This window comes from Siphateles boraxobius, unplaced genomic scaffold, assembly GCF_051911475.1.
Source record: "Siphateles boraxobius isolate OS27281-9 unplaced genomic scaffold, OSU_SipBor_1 49, whole genome shotgun sequence".
NCBI classification, from domain to species: domain Eukaryota; kingdom Metazoa; phylum Chordata; class Actinopteri; order Cypriniformes; family Leuciscidae; genus Siphateles; species Siphateles boraxobius.
In genome coordinates, this window is record NW_027509130.1 from 3900001 (window position 1) to 3917248 (window position 17248).

At 39.3% G+C, this 17248-nt stretch overlaps 1 protein-coding gene and 1 long non-coding RNA gene across 3 annotated transcripts in view; one reads left to right on the forward strand and one right to left on the reverse strand.

The window, feature by feature from the left end:
- mcoln1b (mucolipin TRP cation channel 1b) overlaps positions 1-10287 on the reverse strand; it is a 22739-nt gene extending 12452 nt beyond the window's left edge. Inside the window, exons 1-8 of one of the 2 annotated variants that reach the window (XM_077202123.1) lie at positions 10081-10287; positions 9092-9339; positions 8595-8762; positions 7649-7805; positions 5793-5874; positions 5385-5481; positions 4563-4662; positions 4370-4476 (exon numbers count right to left, since the gene is read on the reverse strand). In XM_077202123.1, the coding sequence (XP_077058238.1) occupies positions 4370-4476; positions 4563-4662; positions 5385-5481; positions 5793-5874; positions 7649-7805; positions 8595-8762; positions 9092-9339; positions 10081-10123 (1002 nt within the window). In that variant the 5' untranslated portion in view covers positions 10124-10287. Of the gene's footprint in view, positions 1-4369; positions 4477-4562; positions 4663-5384; positions 5482-5792; positions 5875-7648; positions 7806-8594; positions 8763-9091; positions 9340-10080 lie in introns of those variants that run through there. The other variant, XM_077202124.1, reaches the window with a different exon arrangement.
- Positions 10288-13947: 3660 nt separating this feature from the next.
- Positions 13948-14880, forward strand: LOC143710926 (uncharacterized). Its single transcript, XR_013194694.1, has 2 exons — positions 13948-14171; positions 14709-14880. It is a non-coding gene; the product is annotated as an uncharacterized LOC143710926 (long non-coding RNA).
- The last annotated feature ends 2368 nt before the right edge of the window (positions 14881-17248 follow it).

Consider the following 17248-nt stretch of genomic DNA (forward strand, 5'->3'; position numbering starts at 1 on the left):
AGGCCTTGACCTCCTGCATGTACCTGCAGATACAGAACTGACTCTCGTAGCCAATGTTGTCCAGACCAGAAAAAATTTACAAACAATTTTTGGACTCCTCCAATAAAATCTTCTGGCGGATTCAAAACAATTAATCTATGCCACAGGATAGAGGCGGCAAGATTATTTATGACCAGCACTCTTCCTCTATAAGACAGTTGAGGCAAAATCCAGTTCCATTTGGACAATCTGGCACAAACTTTGTCCTTCACACCTTCCCAGTTTTTTCTTTGGTAGTTTTCAGAACCCATAAAAATTCCTAAAAACTTGAAACCACTTTTTTCCCACTTAACATTTTCAGGGATAACTGGTAAAGGTATTGTTGTTTTATCATTACACCAAAACGCTTCTGTTTTACCCCAATTGAGTTTTGCAGAAGACGCTCTCTCATACAATCCAATACTGTAATTAATAATATCAATATCTTTTTGTTCTTTCACAATTACAGTAATGTCATCCGCATACGCAGTCAGTTTAACAGAATGCAGATCATCACCAATCCTTAAACCAGACAGTTCTTTTCTAAGCAGACATAAAAGTGGTTCCACTGCTAAAGCATAAAGCTGACCTGACAGTGGACACCCCTGCCTGATACCCTTCTGTATGCTTATTGGTTGACTTAAACCACCATCAATCTTTAAAATAGAAGACACATCCATGTACAATAGTTTGATCCAAGAAATAAAAACATTTCCAAACCCAAACGCATGCAGTGTTTCAAACAGAAAACCATGGTCAACTCTATCAAAGGCTTTTTCCTGATCCAGGAACACAAAACCTATATCCACTTCATAAAGTTTAGAGTAGTCCAAAATATCTCTGATCAGAAAAATATTGTCATGTATTGTTCTACCTGGAATACAATAAGACTGGCCTTGATGTATTATATCACCCAAGACAAATTTCATTCTATTGGCCAATAACTTTGCTATTAGTTTATAGTCAGATGTCAAAATTGATACAGGCCTCCAATTTTTTAAGAGACTCAAGTCTCCTTTCTTAGGTAACAATGCCAACACTGCCCGTTGACAACTTTTGGGAAGTAGTTTATCATTAAAACATTCTTGAACCACCTCATAAAAGTCTCTTCCGATGATCTTCCAAAAAGCCTTATAGAAGTCCACAGGCAGTCCATCAATTCCAGGTGAACGGCCAGCATTCATCTGTGTTACTGCATCAGTTAACTCCTGAAAGGACACAGCACAGGGTCCGACTCTGCTCTTCCGTGATGGTAGGAAGCTGCTGTAATAATTGTGAAGTGCATCCAGTATCCGTGTCCTCCTTTTTATATAGTTCTGAATAGAAATCGACTGCAATCTTTCGCATTTGTCTTGAATCACAAGTCTTTAGTCCTTCTGGTGTTGTTAAACAGTACATTTCATTTTGTTTCTTGAAGACTTTTTCTAAATTAAAAAAATATGCAGTGGGAGCATCCATGTCATGTATAGACATAAACCGCGACCTTATTAGGGCCCCTTTAGCCCGAACTTGCAATAAAGTCTCAAGATCTTGCTTCTTTTCAGATAACCTTCCATCTAATGATGGCTCTGAATGTTGAATCATTCCAGATGTAATCTGAAAGATCTCTTGCTCAATTTTAGCTATTTGTTGTTTAATTTTTCTAGTAGACAAGAAAGTAAATTGCTGACAAAAAACTTTTATTTGGGTCTTTCCAATCTCCCACCACTGTTTCAAACTTTCAAAATCATCCTTTTGGGAAACCCACTCACTCCAAAACAATTCAAATTTATCAACAAAATCTTTGTCTTTTAACAATGCAACATTAAACTTCCAGTAAGCACTTTTACATTTTTGATTTGTCAAGGCAATATTCACTGTAATAAAATGATGATCCGATACACAGCATGGAAAAATTTTACACTCCATTACTCTATTATTTTCTTTACGTTTAATATAGATCCGGTCAAGTCTAGCTGCACTAATCCTCCCTTGTGAAACTCTTGTCCATGTGTATTGTTTTACAGTATTATTCTTTTCTCTCCACACATCTATAAAATCATTTTGAACAATAATACTTTTTAAGAAAGAAGCTGATACAGAATCTGGTTCTTCATTATTTCTGTCTAAAAGAAAATTGAGAGTACAGTTCCAATCACCACCGACAACTATAAATTCATCCAGGGTAAAACTTTTTAAAATATCTCCCAACTTTCTGAACAACATCGTTCTATCTGTGCCTCTATTTGGAGCATAAATATTTATGAAAACAAATACTTGATTATGAATTTTAACTTTCACAATCAAAAGACGCCCTTTCTCCAATTCTGTTTTTGATAAAATATTAACATCAAGATTAGCTGAAAAAAAGATAGCTACTCCAGCACTGATATTTGTGCCATGACTCGAACAACTTTTCCCTTCCCACCACAAACTCAGCTCAGATTCATTATTGGGATCACTATGCGTTTCTTGTAAGAATATTACATTATTGTCTTTAAGCCTAAGAAATTCAGATAATAAAGCTCTTTTTCCACTATCCCTCAACACATTAACATTTAAAGATCCCACTCTTAATAACTGCATTGTAGGGGAGAGAAAAGGGAAACAGAAAAAGAAATAGCAGAAAAACAAAAAAGTAGAAATAGATCCCACAGCCATGTGCTTTTATTTTTTTCGTTTTGACAATTTTGCCTGATCACTTTGAGCTTTTCGTGCAGCCGTCATAAATTTTTTCAGCCTAAATCTTTTTTGTTTCGAAATCACATCGTACCCAACAGTCTTCTGAGCAATCATTACCGATTTAACAAATTTATTACCGTCAGCGAAGTATTTAAAAACATCAACTTTTTTCCCTTTAGTTTGATCCAAAAAATCATTCAATTCTTCCACAGAATAAACGTCATTCGTTGACTGACTGTAATCAAACTCAGATCCCTCCGAGCCGCTAGCACCTTCCTCCATCTGCGCCTCATCGCTGTCTTCCTCAGCTGTCACGGCAAACTGCACACCACCGGCACACTCATCCTCTACGCCAGTACTAGCTTCACTATCCTTTACAGAATCAACTACCTCTATCGGAACATCTGGGCCTCCTTTGTTTTCACCATCTTATTTAAAAACATTAAAAGCACTCACCTCTGATTTTGAACTGTGTTCTGAAGCGTTTTGTTCAGTTGAGGATTTAGCCTGGGTTGTTTCGCTGGGTCGAGGAACTCCACAGGTAGAAACAGTTGCCTCTATATCCTCCACTAGAATTTCCTGCCTCTTTTGTTTTTTTGATGGAATCATCGTTTCTTTTACGATTTTAAGTCTTTTTTCCTTACGTTTTTCAATAGTCTCAGAGCGATCTACGTGTTCCTCAATGTTTCCGTCCTTCACCTCATTCTCCGTCTGTTTTTTATGCGGGCAAGTAAATCTCTTATGCCCCAAATCTCCGCAATCATAACAACGCATACTCTCCGTTGTTGCGAATATCATGTACGAGCTATCTCCATGTTGTATGCGAAAAGAGATTTCCAAAGTCTTAGAAGGCGCATTTAAAAACATGAAAACATGTCTTCGAAAAGACAACACATGTTTTAATGCAGCATTTTTACATCCAAGTGGCACTACTTTGATGAACCTAGCAAACTTACCAAATCGACTAAGTTCTTTGGTAATCTCTTCATCGGATATAAAAGGGGGCACGTTCGAAATCGTAACTTTAGTAGCCGGTGCGCGCAACGGCGTTACCTGCACCAAAGTGTCGGACACAACAATTCCATTTTCCACAAGCCTGTTCACTAGATTTTCCTCTTTTAGGAAAACCACGACGGCCTTGTTCATTCTAGAGGCCGGGACAATTTTTCCATGTCCTACAATTTCTCCCATTGCTAGTAGAACATCTTCTACCGTAAACACTTGATCCGAAGCAATTTTACATCCGTTCTTGATCGAGAAACCAGGCGTTCCCTCACCCGAGGGAGACGCCATAGTTTTCTAAATCAACAAACGGATTTTTTTTTTCTTCAAAAGGTATAAAAAGTGAAAATGAAAAAGAGAAAAGAAAAAAAAACACCCACCATAAAAAAAATAACAAAAACCGGAAGAAACTGAAACGAATTCAAGCGCACCGCTCTCACACCCCACGCCACTCCACACCCTCGCTTCCCAGCATGCAACACACACGAGAGAGAGAGAGGGAGAGAGAGAGAGAGAGAGAGCTGTCTACTTGTACGTTCAATTTCTTAACTTAAAAAATCTGATTGAACTGATTACCTCAAATTAGTTGATTTTTGCCAACTTATTCGGGTTACAGTGTGCAATTCCGATCCGTGTCAGATGTGAGTAAAAGATGTGATTTTGTTTGTGCTTTGTGTCATCCACTCACGTGCTGCAGAATGACTCCTCTGAGGATGGAGCGCCCGCACAACACCAGAGACAGGCCGCACACCACCGCCACCAGCGCGTCGAACGCCACGCGCGCGTAACTGTCCGCTGGACACAGAGACACAAGGGTTCAGCGTCAGCAGGACACACACACACTCACACACACACATTGAGAGCGCTTGGTGTCGGCTCACCGTGTCCCGACACGTTAGGGTCTCTGCACTCTTTAATGGATGCCTCATTGAGCAAACTGAGCTTCACTTTACCACTGTGAGCCTTGTTATCAAACAGGATCTGAAACACACACACACGCACACACGCACGCACACACACACACACACACACACACACAAAGCCTCATGTGCTTAGAAAGGTTTTACATATTATATTATAATATACATTTTTGGGATTTTTTCATGTTTTTGGAAAAAATACTCTTCTGCTCACCAAGATATAAAACGTACAGTAAAAAAATTGAAATATATTAAATAGCTGTTTTCTGTGTAAACATATTTCAAAATTATTTATTCCTGTGATCAAAGCTGAATTTCCATCATCATTACTCCAGTCTTCAATGTCACATGATCCTTCAGAAATCAGTATAATATGACGATCAAGAAACATTTATGATTATTATCAATGTTGAAAACATGATACATTAATGTTCAAAGGTTTGGCGTAAGATTGTAAATTGTATTCAATTGGTCAAAAGTGACAGTAAAGACATTTATAATGTTACAAAAGTAACATAAATTATGTTCTTTTGAACTTAATATTAAAATAATCCTGAAAAATATTTATCACAGCTTCCACAGAAATGTGAAGCAGCACAACTGCCCAAACTTATCGAATGTTGACTGTATTTTTGAACAAATAAATGCAACCTGGGTGAACATAAGTGACTTCTTTAAAAAAGATTCCAAACCTTTGAATGATAATATAATATAATATAATATAATATAATATATTGTCATGAAACATTATGAGATGTTGTAAAAGTGTAAATCTGTGCGTACAGTGATGGAGAAGGTGTAGCAGTCGGGAATCTCGTTATTAATAATCGTCTGGATGTTTATGGCCTTCAGCTGAAACTGGATGGTCACATTAATCAGCCTGTGTGTGGAGAGAGAGGAACTTGAGCAACCGTTTCACAAGACTAACGGCTCTTACACAGATCAGGGTTTGACAACAGTAACGGTGTGTGTGTGTGTGTTTACTGAGCTACAGTTACTGTCCACAAAATTGAGCTAAACCTTCCTTTGGGAACATTAAAAACCACTGATAAAAAGGTAAACAATGTTCTGTTTGTGCTAGTCTGTGATTATTATATTTCATATATAAACAAGAATTTAGTATATTCTCATTTAGTATATTCTCTCAGAATATATTCTAGTATGAATTGTATCGACGTGTTTCTGACTCACTTTTGGAAATTGAGGTTTAAGTTCTTGTAGTGGTTTTGCAGTGGAGCTGAAGGGTCTGGCGGTGGATCCACTCCGACACACTCTAAAACAACAACAGAAACACACAGGATAAAAGTGAATGTGGCTCATTTACTTACATAAAGGTCATTTAGAATCAGTAACGATTCAAACGGACAGCAGGTTTGTGTTGCTAGGCAACAAAGGAAAACTGAACAGAGATTCCGTGGAATTCGGAATATTTAGAACTTCAGTTTTAACACTGCAGTGGCTTGTTAGGAGACATATTCTCTGAACACTAGTGAGACCCCTTCATAGGGAGCACCGGCATGTTTATTCTGCTCTCTCAGATTGATTGGCCAAACTATTAGGCCACATGTATATTTATATATCTTTTGGGGAGAAGCCAATCCCAGAATGCACTGCAATGAGGCCAGTAGAATTTATCCAAAATGGTGCAAAATCTTGGGAAACGCTGAACAAATATTTGCTTAAGTATATTTGCTTGGCATGAAACTTGAGTGGCAACCGACTTTACTACCGTATTGTGACGTATTTCTGAGCGAAACAGTTGTCGATCATTTTATCCCTTGGTTGTTGACTGGATTGTAAAAAAATATTTTCTATTATTTTTTATTTTTGACTTGTTTTTTAGATATTTGTCAATACCTGTACATTTACATATACTTTATATTTATTTATATGTAGGTTTTACTCACTGACAGATCTGAATTCGATTGGAATAAAAAAATGAATTCATAATCATTCATAATGTTGAATCAGAATAACTTCCGCTGCCTCTTGCACTGACATCTCTTCTCTTATAACGTGTTAAAGGACAACCTGTCAATCACGTGAGATCCACCAATAGCAAACCACAACCAACCAATCAAATTCCAACGGACAAAATCAAGCCCCGCCCAACATTTGTTCTTGTTTGTAAAGCCGTTTCACTCGAATATATGTCACAATAGAGAAGAAAAGACCAGCGCAGCTTCCGTTTCATTCGGTCATTTTTGACCAAAAAACTTTAAGTTTATTTTTATTTTATTTTTTTCTTCATTGGAGTGGAACGAAACTTGGTAAATGTTTTGGCACTTGCTGTGTGAACACACACACACACACAAACACACACACACACACACAAAAAAACATGGACATGATTTGAAAAGGTTAAATGGTCCTGTAAAATATAGGCAACACTTGTGCTCCCGGTCATAAATGAGCGCATTGGAAATGAATGAGACGAATTTCCTCAAGTGGAAACTTTTGGTACTGCAGCCAAACGACATTTTTTGAGATATCAACCTAAAATTCGGAACACAGCTTGTTTAGGTTGTTGGCTTTGATTTTCTCACAGTTTTAGAGTAAAACGTGATTTTGAAAATGTATATTTCATATAAAAATTGAAAATAGTATTTTTGTGCATTTTTCACAACAATAAACGTAAAATTCTGTAACTTTTTTAAGTTCACTTTTTAAATCTTTTTTCACTTCAGCAATAATCTGCCAAGTGTCGTCTTTGAAAAGAGATCAAACTTAAGTCTCTGCTCTAAAGCATTCGAGATTTACGACGGTTTAAATTGGAAATTTAATTTTCAGGTCTATGCTCAAAAAGTGAATAAATGGATTATAATTACAACGTAAATATATTTTAGTATAAAAAATACAAAATATAAAAATAAAAAACATTATCAAACTAAAATATAGTACATTAAATTCATTGACACAAAAAAAAATTTGGTAATTTTTGACCGACACACAAAGAGCACCAGAGGGTAGAAAAAAAAAAACACATCAGACAACGAGACGATTAGTTTTTAAAATCAGAGTTACTGGTTTGTGTGATTTTTGCGCACCCGTGACAACATGAGGGTCGATGTCAAACGTGTCGTTGACCGGGTCGATGGTGCCCTTCCTGTAGTAGCGCTGGCACAGATAGAGGGCGCTGTCGTTCAGACCCGCACCGCGGACATACGCGTACCGTCCCACTGACGTCTGCGGCAGAGACAGATACTGACACAGACAGACAGACAGAGGTCAAAGGTCATATTCAAACGCATCTGACACACTGTTTCTGCAGTGTACAGCATGTAAACTAGTTTGATGTTGAAGCTCAGTGTTTCAACACTCGTCTGATGTGCTAATGTTGATAACTTCCTGTTTAGCCAACGGTCTCTGGAACTACAGATAGATCAACAGGGTCTTTCATCTATCCATCCATCCATCCACCCATCTATCTTTCATCTTTCTATCTATCTATCTATCCATCCATCTATCCATCCATCTTTCATACATCTATCCATCCATCCATCGATCCATCTATTTTTCATCTATCCATCCATCCACCCGTCTTTCATCTATCTATCTATCCATCCATCCATCCATCCATCTATCCATCCATCTATTTTTCATCTATCATCCATCCACCCGTCTTTCATCTATCTATCTATCCATCCATCCATCCATCCATCTATCTATCTGTCATCTATCCATCCATCCATCTATCTTTCCTCTATCTATCCATCCATTCATCCATCTATCCATCCATCCATCCATCCATCTTTCATCTATCTATTCATCCATTCATCCATCCATCTTCTATCTATCCATCCATCTATCTATCAATCAATCTATCGCACAGAGAATTACAGAAATCTTCAGGTGTGTGTTTTCATCTGGAGGTTGTTCTCCTCAGGTTAGATCGTCTGCAGTCTCACACACAGGTGTTAAAAGCAAGCGTGTCCCACACAAGCTCAGCTGATCTGTTTAAACACACGGACACACACAGATGTGTGTCTGTACCTGCTGTATGGTGTAGTTGATGTGATCGTGGACGCTCTTCTGCGTGTGGATAGACAGCGGCTCCTCAGAACCATCCTGATAGTCTCTGAGGAACAGATGCTTGAAGGAGTCGGTGTTCTCCTCCTTAAACGCCACCACCATCTGATTACTGAGACCGAACAGCACCAGCTGACACACACACACACACACACACACACACACACACACACACACACCAGTTAAGTTTACCCTAAATTACTCTGAAAGCCTCTTTCACTGTTTTAAAGCAATCAAATATTAATGCATCATGATTTTACAGCAGCACAGAAACTTTTGGTCGTGGCCGGTCACTTTGAATAAGTGCTAAATGAGGAATTATGTAATTAATATCACTTATATTACCAGTTGATCTGATTCACATCACATTTAATCTTTTAGCAGATGGTTTTATCCAAAACGACTTTGTAGGCCTAAGTAGGCCTAAGTAATTATTTATTTTCAGGGTTGATGTACTGTACCTGTACAGTGACTAAGATGATCTTCAGCAGCTGAAGGACCAGTTTGAAGGGTTTGCGGCCTTTCGCGTGGTATTTATCACAGGGGCTCATGAAGAAGTACTTCAGCTTCCTCCTCAGGGCCTCCTCCTCCTCCCTCGGCCCCTGAGGGCCCGTCGCACACACGTCCAGGGTGGGGGGGCTGCGGTGACACCCGCCGTTCAGGTCGCCGGAGCCATATCCCATCACGGGACTCAGCAGCCGGTCCTTCTCTGAGGAACACACACACACACACACACACACACTACAGGCTCATTTGCTGTTAAAGCAACAACAACAACAAACGGTTACCATGGTAACCATATAAATAAAAAAATAATTCATTTTATATAAATATATTAGGGCTGTGCAACAATTAGTCGCAATTAATCACATCCAAAATAAAAGTTTGAGTTAACATAATATATGTGTGTGTGTGCTGTGTTTAATTATTTTGGTATAAAAATACACACACATGCATGTATATATTTAAGAAATATTTGCATGCATATATATATATAACTTATATTATAACATATTGTTTAATATACAAGACAATATTATCGTTGCACAGATTAAAAGTTTGTTTATATAATATGTGTTCTTTTTATAATTATTAAATGTATTTATATATACAAAATAATAATTATGAATAGAACACACACATATATTATGTAAACAAACTTTTAAGCGTTGCACAGCCCTAAAAAAAATTATATGTATATATATAAGTTATATATATATATATTACAATTTTGTCATTTTGTGTTTTTTCGCTGCTCTTAGATGTTTTTGCTTAAACTGTAAACGAACCTGCTGCTAAAACATGACAATAAGGCTCGACAAATGTAGCCAACGCAATCATTTAACCTCAGGCACATACATATTAAAACGACAGGCATATCTGTCGTAAACTTTATATAATTGTATAGAGATGTAAAGAGAAAATAACGGCGAATAATATAATATCAAACCTGTGGCCCCTTCAGCTGAAGGTCTCGAGTAAGCGCTCGTCATATTACGACCATCGATGAGCAAAAACAGATATTGATGGATAAATCACAATAATGTGATCGATGGGTTTACGGAATATAAGCAGGTGCGGAAGAAGCGCATCGCTGCAGAGTCTGAACGTGAGCAGAACAAAACACAAACACCATCATCAGATGCTCTCTGACCACAGGCGCTGTCAAAATAAAAGTCCCAAAATGACCCAAGCTGGACGCATGTATTTTCGACTGTTCTTACATATAAAAATGCCATGTATTTAGTAGCCTACCATAGACACGCTATTTAAAATGATCACATTTTATTTTACATTATGCCTAAATAAAAGATAGCATTCGTGATTCATGAGTTTAATCCTTGTCTATTAAAATAAATAAAAATAATACATATTTTTCACAAAAGTAAACTTTCATCCCTAAGCATTTACAAAGAAAACATTCCAAATCTACCCAAAATGTTTAGCTATAAATGCAATTAAAAAAATAAGTGGACAACATTTTCTTTCTCTGTCTCACAGAAATCACATATAGGCCTACATCAGTACGAAACCTAAGAAAACGTGTTTTAACAGCGTACACCAAGATGAAGTATTTTAAAATGTACATCCCTAACCTTATTTGTTATGCAATATGTTTTAGGCAGCAAACAAGCACATTTCCAGTCGAGTCAATGCACTCAAATTTATAATGCCAGTACCAACTCCCTTCCTACTGGGTAAACGCCATAATTCATATTAATGAGCTCAGCCTTTATGCGCATGTCTCTTCGATCCGACCAAAAAAAAAAACATTCTGGGGTCATGGTGCCAATTGCTAAGCCAGGGAAAGACAAATCTCAACCAAGCAGCCATAGACATCAAGGAGAGAATGGTAATGTTAAGGTTATTTTATTGAGAATAAGGGGTTATTTTCACAATACCAGAGTGGTTTTAGGAAGGGGTGTAGTACTATGGATTCTGTAGTTATAGTCTGGAGAGAGCAATAAGGAAGACTCAAGTAAATAAAGAGGTAGTTGTAGAGGTGGTAACACTCCAACATTTTGGAGGCTTGTGAGGGTTTATGATATGTCGTGGAAAGAGGGTTTGTATATGAAACTTGATAAAATGGGAATTACTGGAAAGATGTATGACTGGATCAAGGATTTCTTATTGAATAGGACAACACAAGTTACAATTGGGTCAACATATTCACAAATATATTCTATAGAATATGTAAATCCCCAAGGTATAGCGTATGTAGTCCAATACTTTTTAACATTATGATTAATGATATGTATACACAAATTGGTAAATATGGTTGAAAACTGGGCAAATGAGTGGGGTTTCTAGTTCTCAATTGAAAAAAATGCTGGCAAATTGTTTTACAAGAAGGAGTAAAAACATTAGAATAAGTAGAAAAATGTATGGTCATGAATTGGAACAAGTTAAAATGTTAAGATTTTTTGCTCTGGAGCATTTAGGACATCCCCAGTGCCATCTATTCAAGTACAGATGGGAGAAATACTAGAAGTTATGAGAAAGTTAAGAATGAGAGACTGGATCAATGTCAAAGGACATGATGAAAGACATCCGGTCAAAAAGGTAATGGGAAACTGTTGGGAGTATGAGTATGGAAGTATTAATAGTTTTGGGTAGATAAGGAGAAGTTGCTCCTTCTGTTATAATTACATCTACCCCATAGTTATACCCAATGCCAGAAATACATACATAAAGAGACACACAAGAATGAACCAAATTTGCCAATGAAAGTAAGCGTTCAACAATACATAAATCAATCATACAACAACACGACTCAAATATTCACAGATGGATCAAAAGATCCAAAATCAGAGCAGCTGCAGCAGTGTATATTCCTCAGTACAATATTAAAATATATAAAAGAAGAGAAACAGATCATATTTGTTTTTACAACAGCATTGATAGCCATATCAATAGCCTTACAATGGATAGAAAAATATGATATGTGCAGACTCACAATCAGCTCTGCAAAGTAAGTGGAACATCCTCCGCAAGACAAGATATTTTAAATGAAACATTACAGAAGTTATGTAGTATAAAGCACTTATAGGCGTAAAGGTGAGTATTTTGTGGGTTCCAGCCCATGTCGGAGTGAAGGGGAATGAGGAAGCTGATAAACTGGCGAAGGAGTCCTGAGATCAACATCAGGGGCCGGTTTCACAAAGCTATTTTAGACCGGTCTATAGTGTTAGACGAGTCTAAAATTTGCTCATACTAGTCTAATGCAAGTTAGACTGTTTCACAAAAATAAAGACTGACTTAATTTAGACCAAAAAAATGAGACACCAGGCTAACTCAGGTCGAAGACTCTGTTACCTTGGCAACCAGCAGAAACAATCAGTTACAGTTCAAACAGCCAAAAGAAAAGGGAAAATGGCTCATAATTTGTGGTTTTCTGACGACGTTATGGAGAGAGCTATGAGAAGGGAAAGGGTTTTTAGCATATTTCCTCTTAAATGTTTCTTTTTTGGTATCTTGTACCATGTTTTTGTATCTTTTCTGTACGTCTTTAACGCTCTGCTCAACGGTCAGATTAACGCCGTTAACCGTCATAGCAATCTTTTTCAAAATGAAACATTTCTTCTTGTTACTACATTCTCCGCTACATTTCCCAAGTAAAATGTCCTTAACTGTTATACTCCTCCAACAAATATTACAGTATACAGATAGTAGCGGATCGAGTAAGCGCATTCAAACGCAGTTTACCCCAGCGGAAAATATGTGTTTGTTGGAGGAGTATAACACAAGGACATTTTACTTGGGAAATTTAGCGGATAATGTAGTAACAAGAAGAAATGTTTCATTTGGAAAAAGATTGCTACGACATTTAACATCAAGTATACAGCGTTAAAGACGTACAGAAAAGAAAAGTCCTGAAGTGAAAAAGAGGTGGCAGAGGATATGGGACAATGAAATAAAAAGAAGACATCTGTATAGCCTAGTATTCAAAGAAATGTGGGTGTGGGAAGAACAACTGTTAATAACAGGAAAAGGATGTGATAATGACAAGATTCAGCATCACTAAATCAAAGTTTATATAAAAGGGCTAAACATAAAACTAGTAATTGCGATAAATGTGGATATCCAAAAACAGTAAACCATATATTACTAGAATGTACAGCAAAGACTTAAATTAGTTAAGTCACTAAAGGATAGGGGTGTAAGAAATTATTCAGGAAATATTAGGAGAAGGAACAAATGACATATACATTACATGAGGAATTATTAAAACTTTTAAATGATACAGGACTGGTAAAAAATATTTGTTACATTTATTTTTTCCTCAACCAAGAAGTGCTTTATACTCAAATCCAGTAGGTGGGGGACAATGCACCTTTTAGTTGGTTTGCCAACCGCCATTTAAACAACAGAAGAAGAAGAAGACCCGACCTTAAATTGTCAAAATCAGAAGGTAAGAGTCTAGTGTGGAAAAAGGTAATGGAAATATGGCAATATCAATGGGATCATGAAAGCAAAGGAAGGCATCTATACATGATTCAAAATAAAGTAGGTATTATAAGAGAGATGTCAAATAGAAAGAAAATAGCAAGTTGTATTATCAAGACTTAGGATTGGGCATAGTAAGTTAAATGGAACTCTTTGTATTTTAGGAAAACACCCCACAGGTCAATGTGATGAATGTCAAGGAAAGGAAACAGTCAGTCACATTTTTATGTCATGCAGGAAATTAACACAAGAAAGGCAAGAGTTGAAACATCATTTACAAGAAATTGGTATAGAACAATATAATGTTAAAAATATATTAGAATATGGGAAGAGTGAACAAGGAAATAAATATGTATTGTATTTTCTAAAGAGGACTGGACTGGAAAGACGAATATAAGTATGAAGTGACACGATAATAAACAGCAGATGGCAGTAATGCAACTTTTTGGATGCCAGCTGCCCTAAAAAAACAAGGAAGAAGAAGAAGATCCGACCGACAAACATTCTTTCACGAGGAGCAGCGAGACTGAAAGGACGCAGAAACGGGACACACGACGAGCGTTGGATTTTCTTGACAAAAGTTATTCATTTAAGGTATTCAGATTACACTAATGATGTTGTTTCACCAAGAAAATATTCTGTACAATCTTTAAAACCTTTCAGAGTTAGAACCGTTTGGTCTTACGCGACAGGAGCGCAGTTACCACGTGTTTACCACGAGGGTCTGTGAGGAAAAAATGATATATAAGCCTTTATCTTTTCAGACTTTCTCTAACTTCTGACTTAAGTGTGGAATCTTTTTTTGTTTATGAACTTTATAAAAACCTTTGACGTGCATTGAATGTTAATAGACATAATATCTGCACAGTGACGTGATTAGCATGCGTTTAACCCTTTAAGCGCTGGTTTGTGCACACACTAGAGCCCTGCGCTGCTTTCTGTGTATTGTGGGGTGTAGGATGTGTGCGACAGCACTGCAGGGTCCATGTCCTCTCTCTCTGTCCTCATGAGAGCTGAGATACTTCAGATCCTGCTACAGTTTCATTATAGAGCTTCAGTGCAGTTTCATGCTTCTAGATTTCATATCCTCACTGCAGAATATTTCATGTTTTTATTTCTGTTTTCATGCAGGATGATGCAGAACAGATGAAGAGACAGAAACTGGTTTGGTGTCTCTGTATAAGCAGAACTTCAACATGTGAATGAATCATTTTGATAAAGTTTTGTTCATGACCGACACTGGAGAAACTCTGTGAGCTTCAAACACACTCACACTGACCAACAAATAAAGAGCAATAAAACACGAAGTGTCTTGAGTCTTTTATTATTATCAGTATATGTCAGGGATGGGCAGCTTCGGTCCTGAAGCGCCACTGAAGCTTTCTAGTTAATCTGAAGACTTTGGTTTGCTGGTTCAGGTGTGTTTGATTTAGGGCTCGAGCTGAACTTTATATAATATCATAACTGCCAAAATAGATTAATATACAAATTACTGTAGAAAAATGTATTTATACTTTTATTTCCTTAGTAATGTATAATGATATCCCCCCCCCCCCCCAATTTATATTTTATTTATGTATTCCCATTTATTTATGTCTTTATAAGTCAAAAAAATTAGTTTATTTTCACACTCATACATTTCGTTATCTGTATGCAAATGAGGGAGTGTGTTTTACCTGACAAAGGAGAAGCTTTGAGGCCACAGTGTGTGAGGGAAAGATTATAAAACAACACTCACGTGATCAGGAACTCCACCCTCTTACAACACTTACCAGTGTAACCAGGTTGAAATCTTATCTTTTATGGTTGAAATGTCACCAAATCCTGATGAACATTGTTTTCTATATTTTTAAGATGTGTTTTATTGCCAATATTTATGCCTGTATGTTGCATTCAGACCATGGTGTTAAAGGGTTAGTTCACCCAAAAATGAAAATTCTGTCAGTATTTACCAATGGCAAAGAAATGCCATGGGTCTGCGGAATTTGCATGACGTAACTCCGCCCCACCTCGTGGGTATAAAAGGAGGACGCCAGCAACAGGCAGATATGTTTTCGCTTCGGAGCCAAGTGTAATTCTTCACTCCTTAAGCTATCTCTGATTGTCAGCTTCTTACGAGACGAGCAACTCTCCAGTGTTGGTGTGACGGCGATCTCCCGGCGAGTGCACACTTCCTGCTTATCTGAGCGTGGTTTGCCAGCGAGTGTGTTCTCCGCGGGCGCTTCAGCACTGAGTTTCTCTCACAAAAAGAGCTTGCACGCGGCACGTCTTTTTAAAGATGCCTCGCCCGTGCACTTCTGGTTGCGGTCGACTGGTGTCTGACTCTGATGGGCACGAGCGCTGCTTGGTGTGTTTGGGCTTTGATCACGCTAAAGCAGCGCTCGTGGATGAGTCATGTTCTTTCTGTGGGAACATGACCATCGCAACACTTAGATCGAGACTCAAGGATCTCGCAAGAGTGAGAGTCCCCTCATCCACACCCCGATCTAGCGCCTCCTCGAGAGGCTCTACTTCGGCTGGTGGCCAGGGTGATCTGAGGGTGACTGTGTGGAACAAAGCGCCGACTATGTGTCCGTGCCCCGCAGCACCTTCTCCAGTGTTGCAACCCGCGAGTGTTCAGGGGATCATCGCGGGACCGTCCTTTGAGGTCCCGCGGGTGTCCTTTGGCGCTCCAGAGGAAGATGCGATGTCGATCGCAGCATCACTAGGCGGGTCTGATTCGTCTGGAAGTGACGACTCGTCACAGCTGCCACCCTCGGGTGTGAATACGGCTGTGGCTCAGTCTGATCCAGAGATGACGGCCATGCTTTCCCGGGCGGCCGCGAGCATTGGTTTGGAGTGGAACCCTCCACCCTGTCCTGAGCGCTCGCGGCTGGACGATTGGTTTTTGGGTGCAGCTGCGGCTTCCCGTCCTCAGCCTGCCCCAATACCTTTCTTCCCGGACGTGCATGATGAAATCTCGAAGTCCTGGAAGACTCCCATGTCTTCCCGCGACCGCTCGTTGATTTCATCCGCCTTTCCTCCCCTCGATGGGGCAGCTGCCCGTGGGTACACTGGGCTCCTCCCGGTTGAGCGTTCTGTTGCGATGCAGTTGTGTCCTCAGAGTGCCTCTTCTCGCGGCGAGCCTAAGCACCCATCCAAGGCCTGTAGGTTCTCGTCTACCCTAGTGGCGAAGTCCTACAGAGCGGCGGGACAGGCGGCTGCCTCTTTGCATGCCATGGCCACTCTGCAGGTCTATCAGGCGCAGATGCTAAGGGACATGCACGAGGGTAGGACGGACCCAGGGCTCTTCGATGAGCTGCGCGCCGCCACCGACCTCGCCCTCCGGGCGACGAAGGTGACCGCACGCTCCCTGGGTCTGGTGATGTCCACAGCTGTGGTCCAGGAGAGACACTTGTGGCTGAACCTGGCTGACATGCGGGACGCTGAGCGCTCTCGCCTGCTCGACTCCCCCATGTCCCAGGCCGGCCTATTCGGCGGTGCGGTGGAGGATTTCGCCCAACAGTTCTCCACCGCCCAGAAACAGACTGAGGCCATTAGGCACATTCTGCCCCGACGGCCCGCTGCTGCCTCCACCCAGCCGACCGGGCAGATCCCTCAGTCTGTTCGCCGCCGAGGGCGCCCTCCTGCGGCTCCCGCCCCTCCCGCCCGGCCAAAGCAGCAGCCTCCAC